Below are 23,112 nucleotides of genomic sequence, written 5' to 3' on the forward strand. Positions count from 1 at the left end.
TGATGTTAATAACTTTTGATTTAAATGCCATTATTTTTTATAACACTAATTACAAGTTGGTAATAGCTTCAAAAGGTATTTAAATAGATTGAAAATTTGATGATAGTGATTTATTTCCTTACTGACTGATTAGGTTGGTAATTAGCCCCTTAAACTGGGGTGTTGGCTTGTGTTGTTTTAGATGACATGACCCCTATATCTATTATCACCTTAGGTGTGAAAAACAGACTGCTTGAATTTTCTTTTTAAGTTCACTGCATTTATCTGTTTATTATATAAAAAGAAATATAACTTACTTCTCTCTTGTAAAAATGTGTTTACTATGTCTCACCTATAAGTCGGACCCCCACTTTTCACTCAATTTTCTACTCCCAAAAAATCCGACTTATAGGCGAGTATATACGGTAACTCAGTGAACCAGTTTTAAACTAGACGTACTACATTTACATGTACTATCATAGATATCTCGGAAAAATAACGAAAAAACATTGAATTGATAATTACACGTCAACAGTTCCTGTACAATGATTCAGTTTAGGATTTCATCACACATTGCCAGTTGTCATTTCTTTTGCAAATCTGCTGTTGCTGAACAATCCTCGTATTTGTTAGAATATGTTACTCATACTCTTGTATGATCCCTTGTAACTGGGAGTTTAATTGCTGTGCGATGGGTCAAATTTTGATAAAGAGCTATTGCTTTATTTGAGGACCCCTCCGAATTTCTGTTTCCCGGATATGACATCACATTGACACACGTTGCTAGTATTCAGTTACCCTTTACAAGTGATTGTCATGAAACTCTTTTGTGACAATTGCCAACATTTTTCCTTCCTTTTGATTTCAACAGTTTTCGAAAGGTTTTTTGTGACATGCGTAACGTACATATATAGAACCTCTTCACACATAGCAAATAGGCAGATGCTATATTCATGATTACGATGTAATATTTCTACGGGACACAAAAAATAAACTATTCCCTATTTAAACATTTTTAACGACGATGATCTGTATACATTCATGAAAATGACGATGTTGTATAATCCCCTCTTCAGAAACGACTATCTAAATTTTTCTCTCGGCTCAGTATTTTGTCTTGATTTAACTTGTACAGAGAGGGTTGTACGTCCAAACATACGTCCCTTTGGACAAGATTGGCTTTTTCTCCCGTTGTGACGTTCCCACTGCAGGGTTTAGAACGAGGTATACCGGGGCCGTTATACTTGGAGGACATTACGGGTCGGGAATGATCCGATTTCGACTTTAGATTGTTGTACTTTTGCTGTCTGTCCTCGGAGCGGCGCTCCAAGAAAACGACCACGAGTCGATATAACAACAACAGTATGACTAAAGTGTTCTTGGAGGTGAAAAACATGTTCGTATAACTGAGGACGTTGAATTTAAAAATCAACAAAATCCGCAGAACCAAGAATGGTAAATCTTGAAGAAGGATTGAGATGAGTATTCCATAGACGTCTGCTGCGCAGCATCCGTGTTTCCCCTGTTTGACGTTGTAGTGGCGGGTAACGAGGCCGGATTGGTCACGTCTTGCACGTGCTGCAGTGAGAACGAGGGTAAACTGGATCAAACTGAGGCTCCACAGTCCCAAGATGCAAATGCATAGTATTTTGTTAAACCGCACCTGTAAAACGTTAATCATTTATTTAACTAAACTTTCTGTCAAAAAAGGTAAGCATGTACAACAATTCGAATCCCCTCGATTCCCTTCATTTTATAAATAAAGAGCAATGAATACATTAGTACATGTACATGTAGTTGTGAAACTGTTCTTACAATTATTGTTCGCTAAAATTATTTTGTTGTTGAATAACTTTTGCAAAAATTTTGAAGAAATTTCAAATGTATGATTCGTTGCTTTAACTAAATACCATTTCCTAGACCCCAGAGGGCATACATTCAGTTATAAAATTATTTCACGTTAAGCTGGGCCACCTTAAAATTGTTTGGTTGTCCTATACCGACTCGGTATTAAACTTAACTTTATATCGGAAGGTATGAAAACAGCTGAATTTAAAGGGGCATGGTCACGATTTTGGTCAAATTTTATTTTTCTGCTATTATTATTTACAATACTTTAGGAATGCATTTCTAATGATCAAATGAAATTTCGGTGCCAGTCGATAAGTTTTAAGCAAGATGCAGGGCTCACAATTGTTCGTCATGTAAACATGACTCTTGCCCTGTTTTTGTTTACATAGGTTCAATATACCAGTAAAAAATCTTTTTCAAGCTGATTTGTCTATCTTCTTATTCATTTTAAGCATAAATAAACAGTTCGTAACGATTAACACATTTATTTGAGGTCTAAAACTGGAATTTCTACTTCAACATTCAACATGTAAACAAACGCTTTGTTTACATAACAAAGAATTGTAAGCTCTGTAACTCGCTTATAACTCAACAAATGACACTCAAATTTTGGTTGCCTATTGAAAATGCCTTACTGAAGCATTGTAAATATTAAAATCGAAAAAAAAAATTTGACCAAAATCGTGACCATGCCCCTTTAAAAGAAGAATGTTCGAAATGTTACTGTCTTTAGTATGTACTTATTTGTCAGTCGGCCAGGAAAACGATTTTTTTTTCAAAGTCTGGTATTGTGGGTTCAAAATGTGATGCATATTATTCAAATTAAGAATGCGTCAATGAAACTCAGTAACTTTTATGAACGACCAAACATATGGACGTCGTGAGAAAATTGATAATTAACTATCGATTATAAGAGGAAATTTGATATTTATACCTCGTCTTCTTTAAAGGCCTCGAAGAATTCCACGATGTCTGCGGCCGTTCCTATATAGACCAGCAGTAACTGCGACAACTGGTCGTGTGTCAGTTTCCCTTTCGGCAACATCCATCGACCCAGAATGAGTAACAGCAGCAGCAGTTGTTCCAGGGTGCGGATCCACTCATCCGGACTCAAATTGATCGGTAATCGAATCTCAAATTTAACCTGAGAAAGAAGAGGCGCTGTTGTGGATAATTATATTGTTAATAATGGACAGAAAGAATTAAAGTCCAGACAATTAAGGAGAAAATTGGTGGGGAAAATGGATTATAGATTCAAATTGACACCCCCCTCATTCGGATTTCATTCCAATGTAAAAATGATCTTTGTTAATGATTGGACATTTCTACCTATACAACATACATACTAGTATCCTGCAGTTTCGCAGCCCTCTTTCCTTTCCCCTTTTAAATCATTCCACAAACATCTCATAATTTTTTCGTTCGGAATTATGAAATTCCATTTACATATACTTTCATAGATGTTGGCCATTAATGCAAAATAATTGTAGAAATTAGAAGAATTTCAAGATTTCTAACGATTCTATTATTTTTGGAGTCAATGTCATTTCACGAACTTTAACAAGATTTCATCGAGATAAAATGAAAAGAATACATGGAATTTGAATAAGAACATGACCGCTCTTTTATTGAACCTGGCATTTTAAAAATAATAATCGTATAGATAGAACGCACCCTCAATTAGCAGACGAGAAACGTCAAAATGGTGGATCCTATCTCTAAGGCCGTGACCTTTCTAAGTACATTTCATGATTTACAAATCAAAATTCCAATAAAACAGCGGCAATACCTATAACATCTCTGATAAGACGTGTTAATATAAATATGTTTTATCATGGAGAACTTATCTACGAAATGTGTTGTTGTTAAGAAGGAGGTAATTGCTATCTCAGCACTACTGCAGCGAAAGAAAAAAAAGTGATGGGGTTTTTCAGTGAAATCTCAATGCTATAAGGGTTGAAAACCGTGCATCACCTGAACAGTGATTAATTTATTTATCTGAAAATTTTTGGGTTTGAATTGGTGATGACTCTTCAATACTGCTTTCATTATAATTTTAAAAAAACGGAACAAAAACAGGTACCACATGCGAAACTGACACGATGAGCACGTGCATTGGAACAATAAAATTAAAGAAAGGGAAAAACAAATGCTGCAGCCAAATTAAAAAAATCTTGCAAATCGATATCAAAAACGTTGGAGGTGCAGTCATTTATTCCAAGGATATTTCAGGGTTTTTAATTAAAAAAAAAAAAAAAAACCCAAAAAGTGGGGGAGAACTTGAAAATAGCAGTTTCGTTTTTTTTTGTAAAAAAAGAAAAAAATCCGATGTTTTCAGTTGTTCAATTTGTACCCCCATTCCCTATCAGCTTTAAGGAATACTTGGTAAAGTTTTTAAGCGGTCGACTGCTAACAAAATCCCACGGCATAGGAAATTTTTACACAATTTGGGAATAATTTTTTTAATGGAAAAGTCGTAAGAGCGAAAAATGATATCAAAGGAGTAGTTAAAGGTACTCGATACTGTAATACCGGCAACTTGTTAACTAGTGCAACTTTAATTAGTACAAAACATTAGTTTCTTTTCAACCTAGTCTTGAATTAATTTCATGATGAACATTACGCAATATTTTTGTATTCATTTTACATTCCATCAATTGAAGATATTATATAATAGGTACGTGTTTAAAAAACTATTTAAAAAAATTATTGGTTATTTTTTTAGACACAGACAGACAGTATGGACCGTTATATACTATTATTTGATACCCTGAGAGCGAAGTGTAACGCACTTAATCAAATTGAAATATAAAATTTAAAAAATGCACAAAATCTTGTATTCAACACCCCAAAAATATACCATTCATTTATTCTTTAGGTTCTAGAAATATTTGAGAAATTATTTTGAAATTACTAATTCTTAAAAGCTATCATTAAACAGTGTACTGTACATTTTTTTTTTACAATATAATTATATAAAAAATGAAAAAAAATATGTGTTCTTCTGTTTAAATGTTGATACCTTCAAGATATTAGCTTAAATCATAGATAAGTCGAACAAGAGCGGGTTCAAATACTAATTTTAATTTCATAAGTTTATAACAATTCTGACCATGACCTACTCTAGTTGAATTCTTGAATCACTAAAAAGACAGGTCGATGTTAATGCACATTATGCTTAAAAAGAGGTATTTTGATGGTCGATATTTTTATTTTCAAAGAGAAAAGATGTTTATCTTATTATGAGACCACGTCAGTTGTTAGCAGCCGATACATCGAATCATGTGATATGGACGCTTCATTCTAGATAAGTACACTTTTGCTAATCTTGTGCATCTCCACCTAGAAAACACAACTATAATTTTAGTTTGTCAAAATACCTATTCAAAAGCTTAACCATTATGATCAAAGGAAACTTACACCGAACTTTTGTTTCTCGCGGAATTTTGAAATCAACAACGTTACGTAACCACTTTGTCGTGCAGACGACAGCGAAATTTGGGGCAAAAAAACCAAAACACCATAGCATCATGGACGGAAAAGATGCTAAAGCAATGAAACAAACGTCTGTTAGATCTGTCGGTGATGAGAAAAGCGTACGCCAGTTTCAATCAAACATTCCCCAAACGTTTGAAGATAATTATATTTTTATGCAACTACAAAGTTGTTTGTATGCCGCGTTGATGAGGGAAACAAAATGCAGGGGCGAAGCCAAGTATTCTATGATGTCAAATATCACCTAAATATTTAATAACAATATTCTAACGGAACGAAGATAATTAAAGAGCAACCCACTCTTTTCATAGCTAAGATAAGTTTGACTAATTTACTCTTTATCTCTTATGCACGCTTGTCTTAAAAGTGCAGAAAGGGCCACTTAAGCAAATGAAACTCACCCCCAACACACTGCCCAGATGTGCGGACAAGTCGAAGGTTTCGTTATGGATTTCGATCAGACTCATGTTGCTAAGGTTGAAGCTAGTGGATTGGCGGTGGTCGATGCGTTTTTCCAGCTCGTGCAGTTCCAAAAACCAAATGGCGGGAACCGTCATTGTTAAATATATCAGAACACTTGGACAAAACCTGTAAAAAAAAATACACGTGGAATGAAATAACAATTAAATTATGAAAAATTAGACGACATCTCTATGTAGTGAAATGGAAAAAGAGGAAGATGAAAAATTGTCTGATGCTTTTTTAAAATTTTAATTTCTTTTTACAGGACTTTTCCGTCCGTTCTTGGTAAACAACTATATATGTCAGACTTAGGGCTTTCGTCACTGCATTGAATAGTTGTGAGTCAACAGTGATTAAACAGTGATTAAAGTTTGCGTATGGGGATGATTCTAAAGGGCTGCAATAATTAGTTTTCGCCTTTCAAGTATCGCATCATCATGATGTCATAGGAGAGCAACGCCTTTTAATTAGTGTGGGTTTATTTTTTTTTTTTGGGGGGGGGGGGCGTAAAAACTCCACCCTCTTGTACTTATACAGTACACAGTAATAACAGGGGTTTTATTCAGTCTCATAAATCTATTCCAAAAAGAATTAAATACATAACAAACATGGCTGTGGGCACTCGTGGATCAGATGAGCGTTTCTGCAAACGTCTTTTTTAACGCATCTTCTGCAATTCTCTTAAATTGAGAATACGCCACCGGGTCAGTAGTAAAAAACCTCTAATTAAAGTGTGATTTATTGTTCAAAACTTTCTTGCAAGGGTGCATTGTTTCGAGTTCATCCTTTTTTCGCCCATCATATCTAGAGGGAGGAAATTACATTCAAATTGGCCTCAACCTACTGCTTGCAAAACCCGTTAAAGGTGTCACTGTAACGATATGGTATTATACCAGTACCTTAAACATTTTACACCCACCAAGCAAATGAGTTCCAAATGCAGAAATTACTATAATTTCTCCAATAAGAGATCATTAACCCCGATAGACTAAGGAGATATTTCATTTATTGTTGCAACAAGGAACGAAACCCATTATATTGATTGCGTATGCCATTAATCCTAACTTTGCAGTTAATATGCTCTTTTTCGATTTTCTTCTTCTTTTTATTCAAAATGTGAGGTAATTCACAACAGAGTCAACCACTGATTCTCGGCAGGCTTTCTTCATTCAGTAAACCTCCTATATCTTATATCGAAGTCTTCACCTTAAATAAAGGCTCAAACTTAACCCCCTTACCGCCCAGATCTATAATTATGATCGAATGTTCGTTATACCATTTTTTGACTTTTGATTTATCGCAGATAGAAATCTTAATCTACTGTTCATAAGGTTGACCTTATCTACCAAACGCCTATAGATCTGGCATACCAATCGAACGCGTGTGAAAAGTGCTCCCACTTTTGCGGGGTTTTTTGTTCATTTTAAAGATGGTTGAGAACTTGACTTATGACACGGAATTTATGGGACTTTAAGCTCAAAATGATCCTTTTACATGTTTTGTTTTCAATCCATATGACTAAAATTCTATCCGTTCAAATCCATTAAGTCAAACATGTTGACTTCTATTAGATGAAATGTATGTATCTGAACTTTAAAGTGCACCCAGTTTACATCTACAATGTATATTAAAAAAAAAAGCTTCAAAGTACAGAATTTCTAATATTATGTCCTATAATAAGTCAAAAATTATCAAATATTTCACTTTAAACTCCATAAGAAGTAAATAGCGTTTTCAGTACCTTTTATCGAAAAGGGGGGGGGGGGGTAGAGGGGGATGACCAAACTTGAGGATGGAGAGAGAAATTCGGGTGTAAGAAGGACGCTGACCAATTCAATACCCTATAAAAAAAAATCCTCACCACTTCCATTCCTTTCCCTGCTTTCTCACCAGGGTCACTGTGGTCTCAACCAGAAGAAACCCGAATGACGCAGCTAGGTACCAGAAGCGAGGCTCTTGCGTCACCTGGTACAGCAGCCATATTGAAACCAGTCCGTGACAGGCAAAAAGAAGCCGGACAATAATAGCGCGCGCCACAGTAAAACTGCCCATGTTCACGTCTCATTCCATCTTCCTGTTAAAAAAAATGAAAATGAAATAAGAATTGATTAAGATGGTATGGGACACCTGTCGAAATGGATAAAAGTGCATTATAATCAACATACTTTCACCGGTTTAGAATTTTAAAAGTTTAAACATTTGACCAAAAGGCTCTAATTCATTGCTCTACGTTGTTGGGTGACAATTACGGGAAAGAATTAAAACATTTATTTTTTAGTTTAATACTTGATTTTATTGTTTTTTTTTAAAGGAAGTACGTCACAACATGGAGGTGTCTCACACAACCTTAATTTATCAATCAATTTATCGAAGCTTTTACCCATTCTGAGTGTTAATGCGAGGTTTTTTTTTAGGTTTTTGGAAATCATAAATTAATCCAACACTGGGAAATATAAAGACTGTCCAACTCCCACATATGAAAATCCTTATCGCCTGAATATCCCAGGCTTGAATACCCCCCCCCCCCTACTCATATATATAGATATTGGACAATCTTTAAGGGCTGAAAAATATTCATTTAAAACAACAGCCACAATAAATACAATCATGTACATGTATATCTTATTTATATTTTTAAAAAAAATTATCAATTATATTTTCAGTTGAGAGCTTCATCGACACATAAAAAAAGAATTATATGCAAAATACTACAATAGAGTTTATTTTTTTAATGCATCATGAAATAGCTCTCTTCCTATGAAATAAAAGATTATTTCCGTTATAATTGTTTAGTTCGATATTCCAGTTTCATCTTCAAAGATTCCGAATAGCTTTGGAAATTGTTTTTTGTGGTAGCATGTGCTTAATTAAACCCCCATTCAACTTGGGTATTTTTTGTGTGGTTAGAGGTTTTCTTATAATCTCCTATAATGTGAATATATTAAACATGCATTTTTAAATTTAGAGTTCATCTCAATGTCTTCAGTTAATTAAAACTGTATATTCTTCACCAAATCTGCGTTGGACGAAGCAGACTTATGTTTAGTATATATCAAATGCGTTTATGTATCTTGCATGATAACTTATAGACTATGCACTTTGAAGACGAACCTGTGGCTGAAAATAATATTTTGAAACCTGCTTTAATAATTTTGAAGCCAAAAGATCAAAGCTATTTCTGCGATGGGATTAGGCTGTAATGTCTCGAAATCCGGCGCGCTCCCACAAATATTTCTTTATATAACCTCTTAAATATCATAAGGCTTTGGATTACTGTTATAGAAAATGCAATCTTACAAAAATATTTTCCCAGAGTCTTGCAGATTCTTTTAAGACTTATTCCTCCATTGACTTTGCAATGCATGATAATTAATATATGGAAAAAAAACCCATTATTTCAATGGTTTAGGAAATTTCAGACGAAATACTAAAATCTGTTTAAACATTTCTGTTCTTTTTTTAAAAAAATATCTCCAATTACTTTAAATTTGTTCTAATATATATAAGATCAGCACAAAAAATATTTCACTTACAAACAAAAGTGTATGTCCCGTTTCATATCTGCTCCAACACGAAAATACGTGAATTGCCAAATTGTAGATCTTTCGATTCAATTATCGGAAATACCTTATCGATTAGCAGGAATCGACTGGAGTGCGCGTAAGAGGGGTAGGACCTTCCACAGAAACCACTCACTGAAAGAGGGTTCAGGTTACATCTCGCGTCCGTAACAGATTACAATTGTCTGTGAGCTAGTGATAGCTAGGCGCACCCACTCCGCGCAGTTCGGTAATGCTGTGTATTCTTGATATAAGGGTAACGGAATGGATCTCTGCGTGAAATAACAAATCGGTCCTTGACCAGAATTAAGAGGCAAGATTTTCTACCAGTGTTTCTTTTCTTCTTTGAATGAGAGATTAACTACTATTTTTAAAACAGAAATATATATCTTTATCTTATCATACTGTTGTGTTTTCCGTTTTCCCAGAATGACCCCCTGACACCCCACCTAGTAAAGGAACGTAGTTGGATATTTTTACCACAGCTATTTGTTTGAACATTGTTTTCAGTACAAGCCCCCCCCCCCCCCCTCCCCCGCCCGCCCCATTCCCCCTCACTCAATTTAGTACATGGTCTGCTTTTGGTGGAAAAACACCCATCTTTAATAAAAGTAACAACGTTAGACGTCCTATTACTTGTATTACTTTTATGCTATATAAGAACGCAACCTCGAATTAGAAAGACAGTTTTAGGACGCAGTTTAAATGTGTTATTTGCCTGTTTATTTATCCATCTGTTCGTCTGTTCCTATTCCGCGTTTTGTGCCGAGAGTTAATCAATTATTTAATTTTTAATGAATTATCCAGGTTTCATACATACTGGTTTTATGGTTATAGATTCTTTTTCTATTTACATATATATCTCCTTTCTAATTCTTCCCTTCTCTATATAAATGTGGAGCGTTCACTTTGCAAATATTTTAGCAACATACGAGTATGCTCTATGAGCATTCTTCATCGATGATAAAAAACAAACAACCTGTACTAATTATCCTGGCCGGTGTTAATTCATACCACTTTTCATAGTATTTTTAACTATTCTTTTATTTTTCAATGAAACATAACCATGAGTAAACAATGAAAAGGGTACTATGTTAAGGTACTTCACTACACCGAGACTAATACTTTTTAAAAGGGCATGGTCACGATTTTGGTCAAAACTTATTTTTTCGATTTTAATGTTTAAAATGCTTCAGTAAGGCATTTTTAATAGGCAACCAAAATTTGAATGTCATCTGTTGAGTTATAGCTTGCAATTTCTCGCTATGTAAACAAACCTTTTGTTTATATTTTGAACGTTGAAGTGAGAATTCCAATTTTAGACCTTAAATGAATGTGTTAATCGTTTGCAACTGTTTATTTATGCTTAAAATGAATAAGAATGTAGACAAATCATCTTGAAAAAGATGTTTTACTGGTATATTGAACCTATGTAAACAAAAACAGGGCACGAGCCTTGTTTACATGACGAAGAATTGTGAGCCCGGTATCTTGCTTAAAACTCATCGACGGGCACCCAAATTTCATTTGATCACTAGGAATGCATTCATAAAGCATTGTAAATAATAAAAACAGAAAAATAAAATATGACCAAAATCGTGACCACGCCCCTTTAAGACACTACGTCACAAGATGGCGATTTAAATGTTTTGTTAAACTGTTTGTATCAATCGATTCAGATGTAAATTGTAATTATAGCTCAGTTGTTAAAGTATCAGGCTTGTGAACCGCAGGTCATGAGTTCGAATCCGCATGGGGCTTTTGTTCATGTTTACTACCTGAAATTTTTGAAAATATCATTTTTTATCTAAAATTGCACATTTTTTCGCCTATTTGACACATATACTTCTTATTCATCATGCTATCTACATATGTATCATAATCAAGTAATTTTCTGCTGATTTGAGAAACTATTTCAAGGTGTAGTGAGGCACCTTAAGATCCAATGAACTAGCAACTTTTCTACATAAACTTAACTTTTAAAGGCATTTAAGACAACAAAACGAATATAAACAATTTGTAATATATGTTTAAATTATTTATTTATTTCGCTGCGATTTTCGGGATTTTTTGTAGTTGTTTTCTTTCTTTTTCTCTTTATTATTTTTCATTCAGTTTTTTTTTTGCATAAGAGGTCATGTCCAAACATACACACACAAACACAAAATTGTCCCGGCGGCAAAATATAACACTTAATCCAAAATATGATGGATTACTATTAATGATGTCTAGATATGTGTCACCGAGAAATCTCGTCAAACTCTCGCAATTAGCATAAATACCATGCTATCTCCAAATACCTCAAACGCAAAACTATTGAGTCACTACGTTTTGTATCGTATTTCTATCGTTTGCCTTTAGAGTATCATTGCCGGCCAGTAAACAAGCGAGCACTAAAATTAGAGCTAAAATAATAAATTTATTTGTTTGTCCCCTACTACACCCGTCACTCGCGGTGGATCGCGGTGTTTCTCCGGGGAAATCAAAATGACTGCCGCATCAACATTCAGCCTTGCTTTTGTTTTCTGCCGTCACAGTTTCTCTTAAATAGAATAAAAAAAAGTAATTGCGAATTTGGAATATTCGTCCCTTGAAAAAAAAAATTCACATAAACACACTCAGTTTGTAACACCCAAAGAGCGATTGTTCTCTATAATACAGGCAGGGATCGATACGGTATCGGTGGAACGAAAATTTCCGGAGTGTTTCTAATTAAACCAATGATGTATCCCCAATTGACTGAAATGCACAGCGTGACAAAGTAATCTCTTTGTAATGGAAGCAATGCGAATCACTCTTCTGTTGAAAACATAATATATTTGGTAATTATAAGCATGAACTCTAACCGAGAAAGAACATATGGAGGGGCTATAAGTTAGGGATAAGGTGCAAATCTTCAATGGAATATATGCGTCAATCTGTCTTTTTGCTAAGCAACTTCTGTTGGATTATACATGTAGCGATGTTCTTACATTCATGAAACTACAGGAGACACATAAAATTATAATTGATACAGCTCTACTTAAAGGGGGCATGGCCAAGATTTTTGTCAAATTTAAATTTTCTATTTTTATTGTGAAGAATGTTTTAGTAATGCATTTCTAATGAACGAACACAATTTTAGTTTCAGTCGTAGAGTTATAATTAAGGAAGATAAAGAGCTTGCAATTCTTTGTAATAATTATGTAAACAAGACTCATGCCATGTTTTTTTTGTTTTTTGTTCTATATACCGATTAAAGTTGGTTTTTCTGCTTATTCATTTTGAACACCAAGAAACAATTTCTAGCGTCATATTTATTTTAGGTCTGTAACTGGAATTTTCTTTCCAACATTCAATACGTAAAGAAAAACATGACCTGAGTTGTTTGCAAACAGGAACAGTGTACTAAGGAATTATAAATTCTGTATATCTCGCTGTATATCTCGCTTATAACTGGATGAGTGACACTCAAATTTTGGTTGACCATTAAAATGTTGTAAAGAAGTATTGTAAACATTAAAAATGGAAAAAATAAACTTTGACAAAAATCGTGACCATGCCTCTTTAAAGTTTGAAAAAGTAGATTTACAAGAGAAAAATAGATTATTTTAACAGTTGAACAGTTTATTTTATCTCTTTGGTTGTAGTTTACAACATAGAGAATATTACAAACATATACACAATTTACACTTTATGCGTGAATAGAAGAAAAAATAAACATTTATAATGGTTCTATAATGTATATCAAGTATAAATGTAAATTTTATAACATAGATATATACATCGGAATTAAAAGCCAGGACTAAGCTATATTACGACTCTTTTCTTCCCAATACCGTACGACTTTGGAACACAATACCAAGCAATGTACAGAACAACCCTTCCATAAGAAGCTTCAAAAAATATCTAAACAAAAACAACATAACTATTCCCGAATACTATCATATAGGGTCTCGCATAGGTCAAATTCTCCACTCTTAACTACGTTTAGAATGTAGTACTTTAAATCTTTATATGTTCAACAGAAATCTTTGTCCATCCCCTTTTTGTTCGTGTGGGTCAGTAGAAAACACTGATCATTACCTTTTGCATTGTCCAAAATATGCTACAATACGAAATATAACAATAAACACACTAGCAAATTCTACAGACCCTAACTTACTACTCTACGGATCTAATTATCTAAGTATTGTAGAAAATGAACAAATTTTTCACACCGTACAAAGATTTATACTTGAGAGTAAAAGATTCAGCAATCATAATATCACGTAGAATGTTGTACAATAATAATACCTTTTTTCGGTTGCCTGTTTATCTTATTCCCACCACTTATATTTATATTTATGACAATAATTAATGGAAATCGGCAAAAATCCTACGGTATTTCTATGATGTGATAGCATGTATTGAATTAAAATTGTACTGAAAACGTCAGATAACTGGTGTAAGAAATAAAGCCACCTTTTCTTTTTTGTATGGATGTGTTTGAACATTAACACGTGATTATGTATACTATATTTCTGTTCTGATGTTCAACCAACGAATATATTGTAATATTCTTTTCATGATATTTTATTTTATTGACTTTTTTCATTACCTCATAAAATGTGTTTCCAACTTCGATTTTTGACACATTTTTCTATTTTGTTCCTTTTACTTACATTTCATTTCACACCTCTCATTTCTGCAGTGTATGCAAGAGAGGGATTAATATAAGCCATATGGCTTGTTTCCTATTTTTTTTTCTACCACTTTTTGTATTATTACTATTTTTTTTCTCTTACTTACTTATGCTTACTAACATATGTAATACTATGTTGTATTATAATTTATATATAATTTGTTAGACCCTTGACATCACAATTTAATGAAAATATGTTATTGTACCTCATGTACCATTGTATGATAATGGTTTGAGAGAATAAATTGAATTGAATTGAATTGAATTGAATTGTTTCCCGATCTTACAATTGTAATTATCATCATGTAAATGTATTTGAATCTATAATGAATAAATATTGTTTAAACTAAAAGCCAGGTGGTTTAGCCTTCTCGTTCACAATACTGATAAATTCACATAATTAACTCAAGCTGAAGAAGAAATCTGAAATAGGCGAGGGAGGAGGGGCGGCGTTGGCGTTATAATTAATGTATCAAGATCCACTTTTAAGATAATAACCATCCGGATTGTAGAAAACATTTATTCAGATTTTAAATGATGCAGACTTTTCGTTATAATTATCAATAAGATTTTTTTTAAATCCCCTACGGCTGCAGATAGTTTTTCATGTGAAATGGATTTAGAACATCCGGTCGAGTCAGATTGATTTTTTAAATTTGATTTTACGCACATGCATGCATGAATTTAATCATAACTCTAATGGTTTGACGAGTTTAAAGAGAATTGTTCTCAGAAATTTCAGTAAAAACTGGGCATTTCTTCAATAAAAGTGCTTCAAAACAGTCGTTACCATGAAACAAAAGCTATGCGGGAGGAATGTATACAAGTTGGGATTTTAATTGAATGTATATAAACAAATCTGCATTCAATATACATAGTCACGATAATAGAAATCCTATTTTTTTTTTTAAATGATGCATACAAAATCATTAAAATCTGTTTTAATTATCAGATAATAATGAGCTACTTGTCTTTAAATGGGTCGCCATTCAAATACCCCGTCAAATACTAGTAAACTTCATGAAGACAACGGAATATCTTTCAGATATATAAGTAAGGGCATATGTACAACGGTTTGTTTTTGTAATAGCTATAGAATGTTTCTATTCAGGTCGGTATTTTCCACAATTCCACAAAAAAAGTTTTTTTCTTCATTTTGTTTCCCTTAGATAGAGTAATTGGAGTTGGTAAAACACATTAAGGAGAGTACCTCAATTAAGGTGGGTGTTGATGGGTTCAGATTCCATTTTAACACCCCCCCCCCCGATGCGCCACCATCTAAATAATTTCTCTCTAAGATCAAATTCAAATAAGAATCTGAAATATTGCAACTTTACATGTATCTTAAATATTGTTTCGTTTTTGCAACTGGAAAGGCAATAAAATCTGTATTTAGACCTTATAGACCAAATGTGGTCAATGGAAAGTGTAATATTTCATCAGTAATGGCGCACGACAAATCAATCCTGGTCGCATTCTCAACAGATTAATAATCGTAAACAGGGAGGGAATAGTTGGTTCACATTCATACGGGATCGGCTATATTTTCCATCTTTGTTCTCCTTTAACATTATATGGTATACTCTCAGTAGCAGTGCATTAATTCTAAATAAGCATTATAAAGTTACACTGTACACTTAACGGACACATGGAAAGTCCGCAAATTAAACTCCCTGTCATACCGAGAATATAGGGGTCGGTAGGGGTAGTTAATCAAACAGTACATTTTTAGGCATTTGTTTGGTTTTATATTTACTTTTTTAACTATATTAACAGACAAAATTAAGACATTCAATGTTTAATATCAAGCGTTTGAAATCGATTTTCTCTACTTCCAGAAAAAGATCGACTATAGTCTGTCCCAAGTTATTGCTTCCATCAATTTTTGATGATTTTTAATAAAAATACACATTCCTGTGAAAGAAATACAATTGAAATCAATGAAAGGGAATATATCCAAGATATCTTCATTGAACAATTATTCCTTTTCACTCATAAAATTTCACAGGAACGAAAACAATTTTCTTACGGAGATTTATAATGGGAAATGTTTGCATCTTTTCTCCATTCGGAATACACTCGGAAAACATCGCACAATTTTTTAACGTTATCATCCGGGCTTATTAATGGCTGATCCAATGCAAAATCTCCGTAGACTTTCAATTTTTGGATGTGTATTGAAACCTGATGCGGTAGAGGGGGCGTTTCAAAACAGATAATGTATAATGCCGTCTATAATAATGTTTCTCGCCCATTCTCAGTAATAAGGTGCAAATAAGCCTAACAAGATTTCAAAAAATAATATTTCGGATGGCATTTCAACTTATTCATTTTTCGAAAAAGCAAGGTTTCAACAAAATAATTTTAAAATATCAACAACACCATTTATCTGGTCTTTGAGAAAAATTACTGCAAAATAAGGTATCTGTGACATTATTTTTTCTCATTGATACATACGTAACCACATGTTATGTTCATAACTGTCAGAAATTATTTAAACTAATCTGATTTTTTTCTTTGGAACATAACTTTTAGAACAGTTTTCTATTTTGAATTTGTAACGAAAATATTATTTTACATAAACTTTGTCTTAATTTTACAAATTTATCTTTCATCTTAAAACAAGCAAGTGAAAATGTTAATGTACAGCTACTTACAGAATTATCTGTTAAGCCCAATATATCTTGAAATAAAAAAATATTGATGAAAATAAAAGGTATTTGATCTCTTCTTTTAAAACAATATCATATTGCACGTATCACATCCATTTTATAATCATTATACATTCCGTCAAAAAAGGTGATAAATGGTAACGTATGTATCACCAGGATACAAGACGGTGTGATGTTCGAGATTCAACTGACATGCCTACCCTGGCATAACATTTTTTGTCGTATATATTATAATCGATATCTATAATGATAACTTGAGTCGCTGAAAGAAATTGATTTTGTAAAAAAAAATAAACACTCATAAACTAACACTAAAATCATTTTTTTTTCTGCTTAAACACATATACTTTAATGATATCAGATACATTGATGATTATAATCAATGAACTATTACTGCATTTATGAATACAAATGTTCTTTAAGAAAATTCAATATTATTTTAAAGTACCGTTAAAGAACATCGCACTGGACAATACACAAATATTTACGTAACGTATGTATTTGTGATGAATTTTAACCAGTAAACTTTGATTCAATTTTAGAACGGTCAAATTTGTCCAAAATAAAATTTCGTGCTGATTTTCCTGATGGAATAGGCTGTGATATCTCGCACAGAACATCACTGTATGGTACCCAAATCTTATCTTTTCTATTTGGCCAGCGGTACAAATTCTTTGACCTTTCCATAAAATTTACTTCAAGTTCTTTGTCTTCTTCGTCAATATCTGTGATTTGACCTATATACCAGTGACCACTGTAGGCACAAGCAACAAAACAACCAACTGCAAAAGAAATTGCAGATGATTCTGGTGTAACCGCGGCAGGCATTGGTATAGAGGTCAAATCACTGATATTTTCAGGATTCATCACATCATCAAGACTCTCCTCGTGCCTCTCTTGTCTCTCCGGACCCCTTTCAACTGTTTCTGTATCAGCAACAGGAATATTTTCTACAGTTTCCAACATCGCAGTACCCCTGGAACGTTTTGCCTTTCTTTGTAGGGTTATGGAAACCCATGTGTTACAGTACATACCTGCCATGCAAAGTTCACAATAACAACTTGTAACCCTGATAAGTATTGCGTTTTCTGAAATCCCAACAACAGCATGGAGCTTCATTGTGTCTTTAACCGGTTTGATTGGTTCATTTTTTATTTCAGTTTTCTTTTTCTCGCATATGTCCTTTCCAACAAAGACGAAATCGACTTCTTTCATGTTTGACTTGCTTGCCCACTCATAGAAATCTTTCGCATCTTGGATCTCAACCTTTCCTTGCCGCACAGCCTCATCAGCAAGACGTTTTGTTGTTCCTCCTAAGCCATCGCAGGGCCCTTTGCCATGACCAGCTTCGAAGTAATTCCAAATAGCTTTCATGCCGTAAATAGTTTCATGCTTTGCAATAGTTTCGAAAACGAATCTGTTCCTGTACTGACTCGAAGGTGAGTCGGTCCAATAATGAATGTTCTTTACTTGTGTGTCTAATTCTTTAATTCTGGGGACTATAACATCCAAAAATGCACAAACGGTAGATGCAGAATGATTGGTTTCATCTGAAATAATGACCAATGATTTATGTTTAAGTGTCTCATCCTTTCTGTAATACATCACAACTGGATGAAGTGTAACTGCCGTTTGATTCCAATATGCTGTTTGCACCTCATCTAAAGAACGACAGGAAAAATTTTCTGCAAAGTCCATTTGCAGAATGAATTCATGCTCTGGAAGACTTTCCTTTAAGCGTCGTAGTTCAAAAAACTGTTGCTTAACTCTTTCAACGTGTTCAGAGAAATCTGCCATTTCTGCCTGGAACATGAGAGAAAATGCTTCTTTGTCTTTTGTTTCTTCAACTATTCTCATTTTGTGGACACCGTTTTCCAATGGCACCTTCTTCCATACTTTATAAGGAATTTCGTCAGGCAATTTGCTCATTGTGTTACTGAAGTTATTCATTTCTTTTAAAGCATTCTCAGGATTTTTATTCATGTCTGCACCAAGTTTTCTCAATGACTGGACCTTGAGAGCAATGTTCTGATGTCGGATACACTGGCATGCATTTCTGGAAATGAATGAAGCAATCAGAACATTCTTTGGTCGCATCCTACAGAAGGAAGCAAATGATACCTTTGTTTCTGGGTTTTCTGACAAATATTTCGCATGCAGATTGCTCATATAGTCAGTGAGTATAGCTGTCTGTCGTTTATTCCCATTTTCATCTTTTTTGGAATCAGATTTCCCTGGCTGAATCCGACAGTTGTCTTCTCTTTGCAGGAACTCATGAACTGAAACAAGGATTGTTTTTGTCAGACTCTTTCTTTTTTCAATATATTTCTCCAGTTTCTTATATTTACACCTGTAAAGACTGTTTCTGCTGAGGCCTGTAGATTTACTTATTTCTGAAAGTAAGCGATACTTCCTAGTCACACGACCTGCCACGATATTGTGTAGCAGCGATCTTGATTTTCTGGTTGTGCATTTTTTACTATCATTTATTTCTTGTAAAACAGCATTTCCTAAAATGAGTTTTCTTCTTATCTTTTCTTTCCTTCTTGGTGTTAATTGGAGTTCTGATATATCATTGTCAGTCTCTTTTCGTGGAGTTAAATTTTTCTCTCCCGAATTTTTGTTTACTTTTGTTCTCATTCTTTCTATTTGTTTGCTTTTTGTTTTGAGCTTTTTTTTCAGTGATTTAATTTCGTCTTCCATTTTCTTTATTGATTTCCTAGCTCTAGCAAGTGCTCTCTTTTTTGTTTTCTTAAGCCCTGATCCCTTTTTTGTTTGCTTATAATTTGGTAGTTTCACTATTAGTGGTGTGGCGGATGGTGTTGATCGGGTTGACGGTCCTGGATCCGATTCCCTTCTGTCGGATAGTTCATGATCCATAGAGCCATAACCGCTAGTACATACATTGGTATCTGACTCATTTAGTAAATCTATATTTTGCTGTTGTTCTTTCTTTTTCAACCTTGATAATCTATTTCTAAGTTTCGCTTTATGATTTCTTTCTGTTAATTTTCGTTTGTTCATACTGGCTGCAGGTACATAATTACTCTGTGCTCTCTGTCTTTCCTTCTGTAGAAATGCCGGTCCCTTCGCTTTCTGTCGTTCCCTGTACGCCTTTTGAATTTCAGCACGACTTTTGGCCATCCTTAAAGATAATACGTAAAGTAACGTATAAATTGATACCTACGTTATCGAAATAATTGGGGTTAATAGAATATTATCACGTATTTATAGTTACACACAGAAAGACATTTTATTGTATTCAGTAATTTTAGAATAAAAAAATCGAACAAAACACTCAATATTTTTGTGTCACATAGTGAGCTTAGATCAAAGAAGATTTTTTCTGATATCTGTTTAAAATATTCTTTAAGATTTGTAAATATGAGGTCAAATTAAAAGAAATAATACAAAATCATTGCTTTGGAATATTTAAGAAAAAGGTAATGTAAACCAAACATATTGTAACGTTCATTTCATAGGAAAAATCTTTACAATATCGAAGCACTAATATTTGTATACATACGTTACCTTATGTAACGTATGTATCAAATTTTTGAAAGTCATTTGTAACAAATTAAACTTAGAAAAGTTATAACATTCATTTGATTTAGCATTGTAATGGATTCAAGAACCAGAATATATATACCTTAAACATTTACCAATATTTTAAAGATATACTCACGTGAAATCCGAGATAAGGCTATTTAAATTTTTTTTCCATCCAACTAGCGCAATGACCTTCAATTTTCCCTCGATGATAACTTTCACATGACGTAAGCAATAATATTCAAATCACGTGGAACAATGGTGTAAAGTTAGTTTGATTTATTTCTGTTAGTTTCGTCTATATGGTAACGTAAGTATCGGTAACGTATGTAATTTTCATACTCTTATCAACAAGCTAACTTATTAAAAATTCACTTTATTATTCTATTTTGTATTGATTATAAAAAAATGACGGATGTTAATCACATTATTTATAAAAAACCAAAAAACTTTCTCATTTAACCATCGGTGAAAGACTGGTAACGTGTGTATCACAAAAAATACAACCTTCGTTGTGTGCGCAATTGCCGATAAATAATTCATATTTTTGTATCATTACGCCTTTTTTGAGGATCCAACATGTTTAAGATAGCATGCTAGAAAATTTTGTCTGATTACAGTATAAATTGTACGAAAATTACTGAAAAAAATGCAACTATAAAAATGTAGTAACGTATGTAATCGAGACTCGGCGACATCAAAAGTTGCAGTCATAAATAAAAAATGCAGGTCTACATCTACATCTACATCAGTTCCCTGCATTTCTTTATACTTATTCATAAGATAAAAGCAAAGTTTAAAATGACTGATAAAGAGCTTTATCTAAAAGCTCCAATTCTATAAGAAAATACGGAAGCGGCGACAGTAACGTATGTATCGTTTAATATACTTCAACAAGATTTTTTTTTGTACACCAGACCACTAACTAGGTTAATGTTATTGTAACAAATTATTCACATATAATAGACATTATAAGCGTGTGGTATGTTTGTCCATCTCATGTTTTTCTCACTCTGAGAACCGACGACACTGATTGCACCTTATTACTGAGAATGAGCGTTCTGACAGTACTACGTGTATTGTGGCTCCTATTATAATGTGTCTGACGGTACTACGTGTATATCATGGTTCCTAAGATAATGTGTCTGATGGTGCTACGTTTATAAAGTGCCGTCTATAATAATGTGTCTGATGTTGCTGCGTATATAAAGTGCCGACTATACTAATGTATCTGATGGTACTACGTGTATAAAGTGCCGACTATATAATAATGTGTCTGATAGTACTACGTGTACATAGTGTCGACTATAATAATGTGTCTGATGGTGCTACGTTTATAGTGCCCCCTAGTTTCATCATAATCTATACCAAATTTGTCATTATTGTCAATATTGTATGGCACTAAATCTTGCATATATGACCTTGACCTTGTATGTCGGAGAGGATTTATATAGGCGGTGCCTGCTATCCCATCCGTTTCTTTGTGATATATTGCCAGTGGCGGATCCAGCGCCGGCGCGCCGGGCGCGCGCCCCCCCGTTTGATTTTTTTTTTTTTTTTTTTTGTGGATGATTTTTTTCTGATCATATAACGTCATGCTTTATTTTAATATTAAATTCAATTTGTAAAATGAAAAATACAAAGATTTATAATTTGTAGGCATATTCATGTAGAAGTGTTATTTCATTCGATATAGTTTAGTAATTAAAAAAAAAATAGGAACGGCTCAACTTGTGTACGAGTGGACTTCTTGTGTAAGACTCGGTTTATGTAGTACATAATATTCACAGAATAATTACTCTTCTGTTACTTATTCCTGTGTCAAGTGCTACTGTAGAACGAGGAAACTCAGCAATAAAACGTATTAAATCGTCCCAGAGAAGTACTATGGGACAGGACCGGTTAAACGCCCTTACTCTTCTCCAAATTCACAGAGATATTCCCCTAGACTACAAGAAAATTGTCGACATCTTCATTAACAAAAACCCAAGAAGAATGGTGTCTAACAATCCATTTAAATAAAACAGCTATAATTGTGTACGATATTTTGAAGTATTTCTTGTTTTTATTTATTTTACTTATTTACGACCGACAAACTCATTGGTGCAAATTTTCTCCTGGACAATTATGACAAATAACAATATTATTGAGTAAAATTGCAAAAGCCAACAAAATGAACAAAATTTAGTTAAAAGTCTTATCCCAGATACAATGAAATAAATACTTCTTATTTGTAAGAGCTCAATTGAAACTTTCTGCAGCTTTTGTTATATACTTCAAAATTAAATGTCTCATAACATTTTGGTAACATTTCTAGTGACTAAAATGACGGGAAAATAAGTAAAAATTGGCCCTCCAGACAGCATGATTTTGCCTTTCAAAATATCTAGATTTCAGGAGCTTCCGGGGGCTTCGCCCCCTGGACCCCCACCAGGGCTTCGCCCTGGACCCACTGGGGGCCTCAGGGCGGCCCCCAGACCCCCTGCCTTTAACTGCGCCCCCCCGTTTTCAAATTCCTGGATCCGCCACTGATTGCAGAATAAAATATTGTTTAAATTGAATTAACCTATACCAAAAATAGTTTGCTGCCTTTGGATGGAGGGTCATGAAATTCAGAATTATTGTTCCTCACCCCCCTACATATCATTATATATATGTGATACATGATACACAAAAAATCGACTCATCAGAAATTAAAACTGTTCAAAATTTTACGACTGACGCTCGAAAAAAAACCCATTTGTTTTGTGTACATTTATGTTATCTGAGTGACTTAGGAGAACATAATGAGTGAAATATAATTGAAAAATTCCTCCTTATGACCCTATTTTTGCTACAATTCACCCCTTGAATGGAAACCAATATTTTAGAGTCGGGTTCG

The 23,112-nt window shown here is 33.7% G+C and overlaps 1 protein-coding gene across 1 annotated transcript; it reads right to left on the reverse strand.

Moving 5' to 3' along the window:
- Nucleotides 1-316: 316 nt before the first annotated feature.
- Nucleotides 317-9,515, reverse strand: LOC128188764 (transmembrane protein 26-like). Its single transcript, XM_052860017.1, has 5 exons — nt 9,321-9,515; nt 7,649-7,861; nt 5,727-5,913; nt 2,765-2,974; nt 317-1,642 (listed from the first exon to the last, which is right to left on the reverse strand). The coding sequence occupies exons 2-5, from the start codon at nt 7,837-7,839 to the stop codon at nt 1,052-1,054; spliced, it is 1,179 nt and encodes a 392-aa protein (XP_052715977.1). The 5' UTR covers nt 7,840-7,861; nt 9,321-9,515; the 3' UTR covers nt 317-1,051.
- Nucleotides 9,516-23,112: the final 13,597 nt, after the last annotated feature.

This window comes from Crassostrea angulata, chromosome 6, assembly GCF_025612915.1.
Source record: "Crassostrea angulata isolate pt1a10 chromosome 6, ASM2561291v2, whole genome shotgun sequence".
Classification (NCBI taxonomy): Eukaryota; Metazoa; Mollusca; class Bivalvia; order Ostreida; family Ostreidae; genus Magallana; species Magallana angulata.